The sequence below is a fragment of the Haliaeetus albicilla genome, chromosome 3, assembly GCF_947461875.1.
Source record: "Haliaeetus albicilla chromosome 3, bHalAlb1.1, whole genome shotgun sequence".
Classification (NCBI taxonomy): Eukaryota; Metazoa; Chordata; class Aves; order Accipitriformes; family Accipitridae; genus Haliaeetus; species Haliaeetus albicilla.
Genome location: NC_091485.1, coordinates 15,791,567 through 15,806,674, shown reverse-complemented (window position 1 = coordinate 15,806,674; position 15,108 = coordinate 15,791,567). Strand labels below are relative to the sequence as shown.

At 34.6% G+C, this 15,108-nt stretch overlaps 1 protein-coding gene across 4 annotated transcripts in view; it reads right to left on the bottom strand.

The window, feature by feature from the left end:
- Positions 1–596: 596 nt before the first annotated feature.
- The window catches only part of TMX3 (thioredoxin related transmembrane protein 3), a 30,749-nt gene continuing 16,237 nt past the window's right edge, over positions 597–15,108 (bottom strand). The window contains exons 10-16 of one of the 4 annotated variants that reach the window (XM_069778889.1): positions 13,485–13,583; positions 12,190–12,247; positions 11,254–11,307; positions 10,878–10,934; positions 7,138–7,267; positions 4,813–4,881; positions 597–3,678 (exon numbers count right to left, since the gene is read on the bottom strand). In XM_069778889.1, the coding sequence (XP_069634990.1) occupies positions 3,412–3,678; positions 4,813–4,881; positions 7,138–7,267; positions 10,878–10,934; positions 11,254–11,307; positions 12,190–12,247; positions 13,485–13,583 (734 nt within the window). In that variant the 3' untranslated portion in view covers positions 597–3,411. The other 3 variants (XM_069778892.1, XM_069778891.1, XM_069778890.1) reach the window with 3 other exon arrangements.

Below are 15,108 nucleotides of genomic sequence, written 5' to 3'. Positions count from 1 at the left end.
AACAGGGTAAATTAGTTCTGGGCCAAAACAGAGCAAGCTAAACCTTTTACTTAAATACTTCATGAAAATTAAGCACTTTGCCATCTTCAACACATCAGGTCTACCACAGTGTAATCATTCCATTCTTTAAGCAGTGAGCACCACAGCGTGGACAGTATCTGTTAAAACAGCCTAGGTAAACAATGAAGCACTAAGAGACTGCGCATATCCAAGTGTCAAGGCTACTCAAATTCTTCCAGAAGCAGATGTACACTATAACAGCCTGCCTCAGGTTCCCTTTGCTACTGAAACTCTTGTAAGAATTTGAGAGTATGCTAATGGAACTAACTGGTATTTTAGAATTTCTCTTCCAGAAATGCATTCATTTTATACTGCTAGGATGCTCCTACATTTAGAGAGTATTTTCAAAATATTGACGAGAAGGTATCGGATAGGATGAACTCATTTTTCTTTTTAAAGGCTACCAGCTACATTTCTGTACTGTGTTACTCCAGGCCTAAAGTACACTTACAACGACTGTCCCAGGAAACATGGCCTCCTACACAATGTGTAATATCTAAGCTTAACACAGTGTAAATTAAGCAAAGGAAACAAGCTCTTTTAAATGTCTTTATTACAGAAAAACAAAAGGCTTACACTTGACTTAAAAAAGCAGCATTATTTCATGAATTCAAAGTTATTATAGTGAAGTTGCTTTAGGAAACCTTTAAAGACTGAAGAAAAAAAAAGCCACACCAGATCCCCCCTCAGACAGCATTCTAGATTACTTGCATGACCACACCGAACTCCTTAATTTCACAACACTTCTGACACCCTGCATATGATTTGTATGCTTTTCTTCTCCCGATGTCTTGTTGACTATAGCTGGAAGAAGGATTTGGCGAAAACAGCAGTACATTTCAAGTTTAATTTTCAACAGTTCAGTACACATCTGATTGATATTACAGTTCAGAAGTGACTGAGACACATGCTTTCCTCCTAACTCTAGCGGTTAAGTGTTGCAGTTTTAACAGACCCTAGTGAGATCTGTTTCTTGCACAGTATTTATCATATTCAGGTCCGTATCTTGGAAGATTTCTCAGCAAGTTATTTGGCTATTACTGATTATAAACACAAACAAAAATAACCACAAAAGTTAAGGCTCATAGCTGAAACGGTTCTTAACAGTGCAGCAGAATTCAGAATTATTTTTTTTTAATTACACACCATAGAAGGAACAGCAGTGTTCCAGTGACCACCTCAGGTTTTTTATTAAGTCAAAAGCTGCAGGTTTCCAGCCTGAGCCAAAATTAAATATGTAATTGATCTGTATTTGAAATCTTGAGAAAGGAGACAAACCAAGAAAACATATTACTGCCTTAATAGTCCTACATTTTGACTCTCAGCACTGAGTCGTGCTAAAGTCCAAAGAAATTTACAGGCTTGTCATTAAGAGCTTTTTTTTTTTCCAAAACCAACTCAAGAGCTCTACACGATGTTAAAAAAAAACTTTCTAAACACATTTTTAAGCAACTCACTCTTCACATATATGCTACAACTACACCTCAAAGATTCTCCCAAAACAATAAAATAAAATCAAAAAGCAAGAAAACTCAAGTCACTATGTACAACTAGCTATAACGATAAAAAATTAAAAAAGGCCATTCACAGAAGGAAAAAGGAGAAAACAAAAAAGGAAAAAACCCCCTGTATCAGACACCTGCTGCTCAGTAATCTATGAATTCTCCCCCCCCCCAAAAAGGTTAGACTCAGAAACAGACATGAAATTTTTCTGAAAAAATTCCTGATCTCCTTAGATATTGTTTATACCATTAGATAACAAGAATCTTTGAAGTCAGGCATCTACTTACTGTACTCTGCACTGCAACATGAAGCCAGCTGTTATCAAGCTAATTAAACAGAAGAAACAAGTTTCTTTCCTACAAGGAAAAAGGATGCAATACATTTTCCCTGGTTATGATTTATATCATTATCAGGTTTACTGAAACACAGAACTTGTCTATTTAAGCTTACCCATGTTTTTCATTTAAAATCCCTTAATTTAGTGGTATAGCATAGTAATTTCTTATGTGATCAAGCTGCTTTATAAGTAGGACATTATAATCTTTATAATACAGTAATATAGCTTTAAAAAAAAAAAAAAAACACAAAAAAAAAAAACCAAAACAAAACAAAACCCCCAAAAACCCAAACACAGCATGAATAGTAAGACGAAGAGCAATGTATGTTTTGTTTCTGTGGTACTCTCCACGACATCAATGCCAAAGGCTGCTTTATAGCTTATCCTTGGAGATTTTAACCCAGGACACAAACTAGTCCTTTTCACAGTCATAGGGTTGTATTAAAAGTAAATTTTATGATTAAACAGGTAAAAAAATGCATTATACTGACCAATCTCCATGAATGTTAATATTATGCTCTTAACTCTCTCCTTCAGAGTAGGTAACAGTCTCAAACAAAAGTATCAATACCAACTACCTCAAAGATATATAACAACCTGAATTAAACACTGTAGAACAAATTTACACCATTCCAAAAGCTTGTCATTAAAGATTTATGCAAAATAGTCAGAGGGTGTTTATATTTTTGTCTTCCTTTATCACGTTGTACTGTGGATTCAGAAAACAAAGATCATTTGCACTGTAAGTTTGTGTAAGCACTCATACAAAACAATTTAACAGGCAATCATTTTAAAAGGGTTATAATATAGTTTTCCAATATTTTTAGCTGCTAAAGCACTAATAAAGACTTAATTTAGCATGTAACTCCCACATCCTATATCAAGTAAACGTTCTTGACCGCCAATAATTATATTATTACATAGTAAAACAGTCCTCTAATCACTAAAAATTTAAATTTAACTTGAGAAAATAGAAAAGTTTGGGGTGGGTTTTTTTTTTGTTCCAAAATAATGTGCAACAGGTAGAACACGTGAATTCTTGGAAAACTCTAAGTTGTCTTTAGCTATCAGGCTCTGAGAGACTTTAAAAATCTCTTAATCTTTCTTAGTTTTCAGCCTTAATTTTGTATGAATGAGTGTTTTGCTGGGCTATATTAGTAGTAGTTCATCACATACACTAAGGTCAAGTAGTATTATCTTTATCTCACTGTTCTGGAAATGAACAATTCAAAGATCTTAAAAAAAACCAAAACAAAAAACAAAAAACAAAACCAGTGTAGAATTGTACCTGCAAAATTCTTCAGTTTAAATTGTTCTTTGTTAATCTATTAAAGGCAATTAAGAGAACATCCATTTTTTTCCATCAATTTCTCAGAAAATTTGAATACATGCAAGTCAAAACTACCATAATGCAGACAAAAAGGTCCTCTTTCATGAAGATCATCAATAAACAACTGCCTTCAATAAATAAGTCTATTTGGAAACTCTAGAGAATTCTTTTGCTAAACAAGTTAGTCTTTTTTCTTTTCCATTATGTCTTTCTGTTTAAGCTCTCCATCTGAAAGTTCTGTATATTTTCTGTTCTTTTCCTCCTCTTGTTCTTCCTCACTGCCTTCGTCCGTGAGCTCCCGATCACCATTTTCCCTCTTAGCTGCCTCATGTTCATCTACCCCTCCATCTGTATCAGCTGTGCAGATTCCGTAACACATAATGCTGATGACCCCCAGGGGCAACCCAAAGAGAAAGCATCCCAGAAGTGGTGAACTCTTGAACACAGACTGTTGAAACACAAATTTGAAGTAAAAACAGTTTCAGTGAATATAAAAAATTACCACATTGCTTCTCTTATTACTCTGTGTATTTATTCAGAAACATCCAAAATGACAGTCAGGTTTTTTAGTTTGGTTTTATTTTGGTTGGTTGGTTGGTTTTTGTTTTGGTTTTTTTGGGTTGGGGTTTTTTTTGTTTGTTTGTTTGTTTTTCAGAAAGGAGGAGAAGTCCTCATTTTAACAATTCCTACTATAAGTTCATAAAAAAAGACTTGGAAGTTCAAATATCACAATGTTGCATTGGGATAGTTAATGTTAAAATGCCAACTGTATATCCTATTCATTGTTTGAAGCTTGAGAAACAGTTGTTCCAACAGTGTTAAAATGACACTTTGAAGCAACCAGTTTCATTTCTTATTTGTGTCTCATTCTCAAAAATTAGTTTGAGTAATAAGGGATCTGCAGAAACATTCTGTTATTAGACAGCTTCCTACTGCAGAGTAGTTTAATGGCACAGGAGGAAGGACTTTTAGCCATCAGTTTCTGAAACCAAATGTTGCACATTCACAGAAGTTTGGAAGCCGCTCATACAGAAACATGTGAGTTTCAATTTAAACTCACAGCACAGGTTTTTTTGCTTGTGTAGGACAAGTGAAGAAATGAATTTGTGTACATCTGCCAAACAAAATTCTGTTAAGCATAATTAACCTAGAAGAAAGATAATAAAAATATTTGCTTTAAAACTACACCAAGTGTAGTATTTAATCCCCTTATGCGTTAACTAATTAGATTGAAACCATAACATTTCTCAGAACATGAAAACGCTATCAATTTCAGTGAAAGGATGTCAAAAGGGTCAAGGAAAAGATTTGAATTTTCCTTGTTCTATCCCTTAAAGTACATGTCAGACTAATACAGAAAAGGAATGAAAATTGAAGAAGTTAATGTATATTGAATATTTAGCCCACTGGAAAATATTAAAAACTTTAATCAAGGCTTAAACCTAATGTATACATACCTATAATATATACACAATATATATAATATAAACAAACTTACATAAAAATATTTCTAAACCCTTTGAAAATAATTGCATCTTAATTGACAAGGGCACCATCTAATTTAATGAAAAATAAAACTTACCACTACTGTAGACTTGGCATCATAGATGATTCTCTTGATTCGTTGCAGAAGTCCATCACCACCCTGTGCCTGAAATTTCAAATGGAACCATGTCAAAACTGCTGACACTTTTCAGTTATGATTCCAAAAGTTCATTCTTCAGACCTTGCAATCTTAAGTCCCTTTAGAAGGAAATGAAAAGTAATTATTCTTGCATCTTATGATGCCCAGACACTCCAACTTCTCAAGCATGGATAAACATTTCAATAGTCTCACGAAAAATTCTCTCACAATTGTTTTAAACAATCAGTGCAAACTTCAACAGTGGACTGGCACTCCACTCTCTTACCATAGAGCAACACTAACAGAAACTACCAACTGTCCTGATGTAACAATTACAAAATTGCAGAGATCATCAGAACTTTCCTGCAGCTGATGGATATCTATTTATGGATTACGACAGAAGCAGTTAGAAAAATCTAAGAACTAAGTAACAAGAAGGTATGAATGTGTAATAAAGAAAACTTGTGTCAAGCAATGACAGACTATACCTACATTGCCATAGCAGTCTTCAAAATAATTACATGAATCCAAAGGCAATTTGTCTGTTGAACAGGACCAATTTTCATGTGTCTTGAGTTGCCAGAGAAACAAACCTACATTTTGGAAGCCAACTGATCAGCACTTGACCCTGACCAAACCCCCTCAAATTACAAAAAAAAGTCCTCAAAAATGAAACAGACTCATAGAAGGCTACCTACAGGGCCTTACAGAAAACAAGACGGTCAAGATGAATAATCCAACACTTCCCAAGGAAGGGAAGGGGTCAATGTTATACTTCTCAGAAATTTAACTGTGGTTCAGAAAGTCTGCATCCTAGTGCTTGTTTACCAGCATACTTTGGAGACTGTCATTCCTCAACAGCTGCACAATTTCTTGGGCCTGAATGTAGCCAAATTAGTGCCATTTTATGTCTATAAACACCATTTAGCTTAAATGAAATCACATTCTGTATTGTCTGTCTTGTATTAGCACTCTCACATACATATAAGGGATATGAATTTAGACAAACCTTTAATCATTCTAGCTGAAACATTGCGAACAAAAGGTAGAAAGACCTAAGTGATACTATGGCAAAAACCACAAGGCATCACAAACGAATCTCCTCACAGTTAAAAAACAGACAGAAACCAATTTAATTTGTTGTTTCAACCAGAAGGATATATTTAAATAGAGTCAAACAGATGTTGGTAACATAATTCAAGGCAGTTAACAAAGCATTAAAAAAGTGAGAATTGAAGAACAAAGAACCACCAAATAAGTTAAAGGAATACCCCTCACCTTGCAGCTGGAAGCATGGCCAGTAAAGTCATGAACAGCAAGCAAAACCACCTGTATTATGTTGCTACATCAATTTGTCAGATTAAATAAACTGAAGTACCCCATATGACTGAAACAATCTACATCATTACTTGTCATTACCAGCCGATGACCTAAAACCACTGGCATAATGTAAAGTGGGATTCAGCTAACGCAGTAAGCATTCAATATACAGTGAATTTGTGCTTAAACCAACACAGGCTTCTCCCAGGAGGCAGTCAAATGATTTGTTAGCACTGCCCCCTTCGTGGCAAAACCTTCTTGCCCCATAAGCACAAATGAAACCTCTGATCCATGGTCTCTTCCTTCATCCACACAACATAGCCTTCTGTCCAACTTACAGTACACTGAGGGAATAAGCAAACCTGAGTTTTGCCAATGTTAAAAAATTGTCTAAGCCATCAATTCCAGATGGATTTATTAATTTTGTCGTTTTAACAAAAGACAGCTCATTTCTAGTTTTAGAGCAGAGAGGGGTAAACTTGTGTCTGTTTGTAATATGCAAAGCAAGTATACCACTGTTTTTTGAATCTGAACCTATCATTCATCAAGCTATTGGATTTATTAATTTACCACCCAAAAGAAAGGGTAGAGTTGAATTATGCACTACAAAGAAAATTTTAAACAAATGCATTTAAAACAAACCAGGAGATGAATAAAAAGCTTTCAATTTACCAATGACACCAGTAAAAGGAATATCAAGAGAAGTCAGCTAACATTATGCTATAAACAAAAAAAACAAACTTGCTTTCTACAAGAGGTTCTGCAGTCAGAACAGCGAGCAACAGCACACCTCAAGAATTCACAATCACATATTCACTGACAGCACCCAAGACAGGAAGACAGGCAGGACAGGCAGATAAAACACATGGTGTTAACAGTCAGAATAACCAATTTTTTTCCCTACTTTAGCATCTAAGGAAATAAACACCAACCAACATATTCCAAGTCACAATGAAGACTTACTTCAGCTGTACCATCCAAGATATTGTTAATAAACTGAACCATGTCTTCTGTGTTCTCAATGTGCCTATCTGGTAGAAAATACTGCTGATTGGAGGTATTCAATACAACAATAGTAGGGATTGTCAAGTCACTGGAAACATAAAACAGATAGTTTATACATTTAAAGAACTACTGTGTAAAACAACGCAAATAATTCCTACATCATATAAAAGGGTATCCATTAATCTTCACTTCGTGTGTGTTCCTTGTAGCAGTTCCTTAAAGGCAAGAGGGAAGGGAGAAGAGAGTCACCTGAAGGGTACGAGCATGTTCCTCATTAATATCTTTTCCTTCACATCCGTGTCAGTGACACTACTGAAGCTTATTGCATTTTACATACCCATAGTGACTGCAAATCAGGTAACTTACAACTTGCCAATTAATAAGAGATCATAAATAATAGCCTTGCATATGAAAAGTACTATTAGCATAACATGTTAAGTGTTTTAGTGCACAAAGACAAATATATAGTCCAAAAATTCAGTCCCATACAGCCATGGTCCAACTGATTAGCTCTATCAATCAACCTCTACCTGACAAGTCAAAAGAATAAGCTATACCAACCAAAGTTTTTCTACATCTCTTTTAGACATGGCAGATGAGCTACAGAGTTTTTAAACAATTATTATGCAGCAGTTGACCTTCACATGCATAAGCATTATTTAGTAACACAGAATCAGAAAGAAAAAAGAAAAAAAAAAAAGAAAAAAGAAAAAAAAGGTTAGAAATTATCTTTGGAGATAAACCAGTATAATCTACTGTTCAAAGTAGCCCTAAATTCAAAATTAGATTAGGTTTAGGAAAATGTAATACTGCACAAATACATTGTTCAACAAGAAAGACTTAAAATACATTAAATAAGTAAGGTGAAAAGTCTCCTGTACTCTTTGCCAGTTATCTACACTTCTGTCAATAATGAACTTAAATACTAGGTGGCTTTTCTTCACAGCAGAAGATGCAAACCTTTTTCTTCTACATTTTCATTCTTGTCTAATAGTGCCCCACCCATGTACATTTGTAATCCATGCAATATTGATGATGATTTCAGCCTTAACTGTGGCTATCAATCCATAATCAACTATTTCATGAAAATATTGTTTAGCATTTACTCAAGATTCCCATTTTTCTTTGAAGTCATAGAAATTCTAATTTTTCTCACACATTTTAGGTGGTTTGTTTGTTTAATTTAAGTTCAATTCCAAACCTAGAAGTGAACAAGTTTAATACTTATACATGAAAATTTTCTAAACTCCTAGAAATCTGAATACTCTTAAGACTTAAGGTGCAGACCACGTTCCTAGTACTCAAGTTGAAAGCACGGTGGCACCTCAAAAAATATAAGGCCAACTACAGAGATAACAAAATAATTTTATCCTTTCAAAGGAACTTTAAAAAAAAAAAAAAAAAAAATCAACCAAACAGCAAAGCTTTGTCAACAATGACAACCTGCAACATATGATTCTCCAAATACAATTTTTCCCTTGACATTTTTATTCTCTGTTTATTATGAACAAACAAGAAATGTAAGTAGGAGGCAATCAAACTAAACCAGATGTTTCTGCAAGTGCCTGGTAACAAGTTATCAACCTCTGCCAAAACACCTCATCCCAGCCAAAACAGAACAAGTTTTATTACTTGGGTGCAGAAAAGATCTCCCTCTGCCCCCACCAAAAAAGTGCTTCTATTACATTTAACAGTCTGGTAACTGAGGTTCTTGGAGTTGGTTGTAGAGCAGTTGAAAGATAAAACTCCATATACAAATTTTATATGCTACAGAGAAATTCATAAAAACACATTTAATAATGTTTTAATGTTTCTTCCAAGAGCTGGGGAATTAATACTTTACACATACCTATAGCTGACATTCCAATAACGGTATATGCCCTAGCTTACACAAAGGTATCTTTGCTTTCAGTAAAATACATAATATTCTGTTTTCTTCTTTTGTGCATAGCTTTAACTATACCATTTTTAATCCAAGAAAAGCATGTTCATCCACTGCTGAAGAAACAGAAAACTTATAATGTCTACTAATGGAGTTACAACCAGGTTCATAAGTGCTTCTGTCAGGGACTACTACTTCTATCCTCATGAATCATACAATATTTTGTCCTTTGTGAAGAAACAGAATTTGTTCCTATGTGCATCTAGCACAGTAAAAAAAGTATTCTGCAATACATTTCTCAAGATTCAGGAGGCTTTTTCTATTTCCACTTGCTGCCATCTCGTGGAAAACTAAAGCACTTGCAATACGGTTTTACTCGAATTATTCAAGTAGCCACATGAAGAGCAGCTACTTAGAATACTGTACATATTTTGCTGCATTCTTTTGCTGCTTTCCACTTATGCTGGAAATATATACGCTCCGTTTAGAAAATAATTAAAAGCCTGTGAGCACTTTAACAGCCATTTCCCATATACTACAAATTATAAAATCAGGCATTTTGCAGATTAAGTTAAAACAATCTAGCTGAACAGATCTTGCCACTAGATCACTACCACTGTAAGTGGCCGTTCTGTCGTCTTCCCCTTCATTTTCTTCCTCCCAGGGACCTCATCTCCCTCCCTTGCTTCTTTGTACATCAGTTCTGGTACTCAGCGGAATACGAGGGAAGACATTTAAGGGTTTTATTGGATCAACAAAATAACTCCCCTACTCTCCTAGCCAAAAAAGTAAACACTTTTCTGCCAGATAAACAGGCTGAACCAGCTCAGCAGACAATCAGACATAAGAACCTGCATAGGAGAAGCAATTAACGAAGTAAGGAAGGTCTCACTTTAGGCAACTATAACACACTGGATCAATCACATCACTTCAACTGAGAGACAGCTGGTTTTAAATTAATTGTATTCACGTGTTGATCCACAAACATTCCACAGAAAAACAGCCCTTGTACCTCCTGAGTCCCCATGAAGCTCCTAGAAACTTTAGGGGCACAAACACATGCCTTGTTCATGCTTTGATCCCCAAGAAAGGTGTTTGGAAAACTTACAGGGCTGGCATATTGACCCGTTTTTCTCTTCTTTCACTCAAAAGTCCAGAGGAGAACAAGTAGTCAACTGTAAATGCCGAGCAACTTAACTTTCTAATTAGGCATTTTTAGACAAGGATCACAATACAGGCAAATGTCAAGCATCTTGTTAAACTACTTCGATATTTCAAAATGTACCATGTACATATCGAGTGCAGACAGCATCTTCCATGCATTTTATGCTTCTCTGCAGAAGTGTATTTCTATGCATGTCTTAAAAATGTATCAAGAATTGTGTGCCTCTCCACAAATAAAAGCCATAGATAATGTATAACCATTAAGTGTGCCTCTCCACAAATAAAAACCATAGATAATGCATAACCATTATTTACATTTCCTGTTACAAATTGACATAATTTTTGTCTAGTGCCCTGTACATTTAAGGAAGGAAAAAAAACCAACACAGTTCTAAGAGTAATTAATTTAACAAAGCAGACCTAAAAAATAAGCTTTGTCAATCAGCATTATCAGTAAGCCAAACTTCCAACATTAAATTATGCAGTTTAATTTAACAAACAATGGACACTATGTTACATACCAAATTCTGAGGACAATGATTTTTTTTTTAACCCATGAAAATCAAGAATTCTTCATAAGATTGTTTGCAATTAAATATACTTAGCAACAAATACAAGAGAAGAAAGAATATTCAAATAAGAATTTACTTACTCCATTAGTAAACTATTAATGTAATCATTTCCATCCATATGGCCAAACTGGAAATCCCTGGAAGAGAATCAGTGAAAAACAGAATGAGGAAAAAGAAAACAGAATAGTGGGTTTCAGCAAAAGTTTTTCCTTAAACATTTTTCCTATAACTGAAGATGAGAGCACACACTCAGCAACATAATTCAAAAATTGACAACCTATAAGACAGTCAGCATCCCAAAACACACTCAGTTAATGGAATGGTCTTACTGAATGTCAGTATATGAATATAAAAGCAGGCACTATAACATTTTTCATGTAGAAAAAACATAACTGCTGCCTTAGAAAGGTTAATGCAGAAGTTCATTTAAGATACCATAGTACCATATGTACCTACCTGTGAAAATGATCCCGATAATCTCTAGCAACTTCCTGAATAATAGATTTTAGCCTGGGGGGGGGGGGGGGGGGGGGGGGGGAGAAGAAATTGTTAATCCAGGATATACTCTGTCAAAATACAACCAATAAGCATTGAGATTTCCCCAGTAAACAGCAAATAGTACCTCATCAGCAATAAGGATTCCCTATTCCATTAACAAAACCCACCTCATTCATCTTTCTTGGTTTCTAAGGGTTGAAAGGCTATCTACCATATAGACTCAACACAAGAAAAACACACAGACAGTCAGGCTGCTTCACTCCATCTATTGCCTTCTCAAGATGCAGCACTGTGACTCTGAAGAAAATCCAAAGAGATCTTGGAAAATACCACACAGAGTACTTGAACAATATTTCTTAGTCTAATTATGTATGCAATCAGAAAGGGAAAGGGGAAGGCTTCATTCCTCTCAGACTCTTTAGCAAACTCCAGCCCAACTGAAAACACCCCTTCTTAATCTAAGTTCCACAGACAACTAATATATAAGCATCACTAAATTCATTTTTAATGCAACCAAGCTAAAGAACAGTCATTTGTTTAAACTTACTAAGTTCATCTCAAAGTCATCCGAACTCAAGTACTGTTGTCTAGGTTTAAAAGGTGAAGCAATAGCTTTAAAAAGCTATGCAATCTCTGTTTGCTCCTGTGCTCTCATTACCAAATGGCAGAAGACTGATACAGGAACTCTCATCATCTCATTGAACTCACATGCGTTTCAAAAGAGCCATAAAAAATTAAGTCAATTCAGTAGACTGAAGTCATAAACTGGAGAACATCCACAACTTAAAACCATTCATTTAACCTAGTATTTTTTAATACTAAAGAAACTTCCAAAGTTCTCTATGTGATACCAGCACATTTTTCCCATAGTGTCAACAATACTCAATTCTGTACCTGGTATGTTCCACTGAAGAGTTTTTATCATCAATAACTGCAATAGCGACAAGTTTTCCTAAAATAAGGAATAAAGTGCTTGAAAACATTTAAAAAGAAAGATGCATTCTCAGATGGAAAATACTTCAAGCTACTAGATCAGATACTCTCCAGGGACAGGAATTATTTTAAGTATAAACCAATCTCGATGCTAAATAGCCTCTTTTAGCTGACCAAATTGTGGTTTTCTTAAAGCTACTGAAAATAAATTAAGACGTGGCTTAATGCCACACTACTACCATTCTATGAAAAGACTATCTATAGAAAGAAGTTAAAAGGGGAAAAACACAGATAAAAATTAATTCCCTACTCAAGCTGCATATTTGCATATACCTAAATAGGAGGCTATGGAAACCTTTATTATAGAATGGCAATTACAAGCTGATTCTAAGCGACTGAATCACGATTGTATAGATTCAGTAATGACTATTTTTCACACTGTTGAAAATCTGGAGTATTATCCTCACAAAAAAAACCATGGAAAATTTACTAGCAGAGCCCAGAATTCATTACGTCAGAAAAACAACTTAGTTCACAGACCTCTGTCAGAAGAGCTGAAAGACCAAACACCAGAATATACTGATCTTTTCAGGATTCACTTTGTGATGTTTTTCTGATTAAAATAAAAAAAATCCAAAGCCTCCTAAGGTGAACCAGATCAAAATATGTTAGAAAGCTGGCCAAAGGTTCTCCAGATCAAGTACTTCCTATTAGGAAAGCAGATCTATCATCAGCTGGATTAACTAAAGTCTCTGGAGTGCAAAAAATTTTACTAGAGAAAAGCTGAAGTATTCCAGGACAGGTCCACTTTGGTACATACTCTCCTTCTTTCCTTACCATATCTAGTTTAAAGATACCCAAATCTAGTAGATGTAAGACATGTCTAAACCCATCCACATTTGATACTTCTAATTCCAGCCATAAAATTCCCTGTAGGTATTGCAAGAGCTAATATGTAATTTATACAAAACCTAAACTGCTCCTAAATTAAAAGTCCTACTAATTTTCTGTGAATACTACAGGATTACATATACTAATTTTTATGTTTTGAGGAAAGGACTAGTGTAGGCTTTGGATGAAGCCTATAGTCAATAGAACAGGTCTGACCAACATCAGAAAAAAGACTGGCACTATCAACTCTAACTCTGAGATTAATTAATTTTTGAGGTTTAAAAAACACATTCATAGTGTTTTTTAATTTTTCTTAGTGTTAAGTACAAGAGATGCCAAAGAGTTTAGTGGTAGCAGCATCTTACCTGTATCTCCAAGTTCATACAGCGTAAAGCCATCTACATTAAGATAACCTTGAAATCTTTCTCTATTTATCCAGGATGACAAATCACCATCTTCATACTCTAAAAAAAAGGAAAAAAAAAAAAAGAATGCATTAAAAAATATTTTTTTTTTTTGGTAAGGTGGGCAATCAGATTTACTTATTTCAGTACTATAGAGGCAAACACTATTTTTTTCCCTTTTTTCCTTTTTTTGTTGTTAGACAAGACATCACATATTTCTGTACATTTCTCTTCAGTTTTAAAACTTCTAAAGCTATTTTCAATTGTTGAACAAGAAGTGTATTATAGCAAAGCATGAAAAACTGATTTGATAATTATTTTTTCCCAAATCAAGGATAAACAATACTATTCTAGAAGATAACTGTGACCCACTGCAGAAAGAACAGTTTCAATCCCTGTTTTTAAAGGGGGGGGGGGGGGGCAAGTTTCAAAGTAAAGAGATATAAAAATACAGAAAGCAGTATTTGTGAGAGTCCTTAAATGAAATGGAAAGAAATCAAGAAAAAGTAGTTGCCTTAACAGCATTGTGAATGTAAATGAACAAATATTTACATATGATTCAGAATCAGTTATACTGAAGGCTATAGTTTCAGATGCTAGATGTTTTAACCCATAAGGAATCAAATTCTAACACATACCACCAACACCATTAGAATTAGATCACAACCACAAGTAAAAAAGAAAAATGTGTATAAACATATATATGATGTGTATATATAAACACAGACATATAAACGTATATTAAATAAATAAATTTAGGTAAAATCCTATAGCATAGAGTGAGGTATCAATAACTTCAGGTTAACAACTAATTGTCGTAAGATTGCAGCAAACAATTCCACGCATAAAGCTTCCCATAGATCTGTGTCCCATTCGCCTACTGTGGGGGAAGAAAAAAACGAAAAAAACCACCAGACAATGCCAGAGTATTGAAATGGATTTTGCTAAACCATTTTCTTATAGTGAGCTCTTTGAATTTCTGCCCAGTCATAACAGCTGCACATATAACCTTATCCAGTCTCTTACACTGCATCTTTGTAACTTGCTTGACTTACAATAATGTTTCTAGTACATTATAAAAGAGTAAAATTTTTACAAAGTAAATTAGAAGCCTGGATTATTACGAGTTTTGTGTTTCTTCTGAAAGGTATGGAAAAAGCAAGTGGGCCATGCAGCAAAAAGCAGTTCAGAAGTGTTTCTCTTTGACAAGCTTGCCTTCTCCAAGCACATTTAAAAAAAAAAAAAAAAAAAAAAAAAGTAAATCAAGGAGGCTGTAAGGTGAATTTTTATCTGGATAATGATTGGTAAGGCAACAGACTGAAGAGGAAGACAAGTACAGCCACTCCATGAAATTGCAAAGAATATCCTTGATGGCCCATCTGGAGTATTTTGCTGTAGTACTACTGATCTTCAGAAATTAAAACAGAAAAATAATCTTCCAAGTGACAAGTTTTCAACTTAAAGTAAAAACCTGCATTTAAAACAATCTAAATCAAGAGTAGACGTTTTTGTAAATAAGCGGTGTGCCTATAAGCCAACCCATGATATGTAACATACGTACGTGTGTGTACATGCACCTAACAGA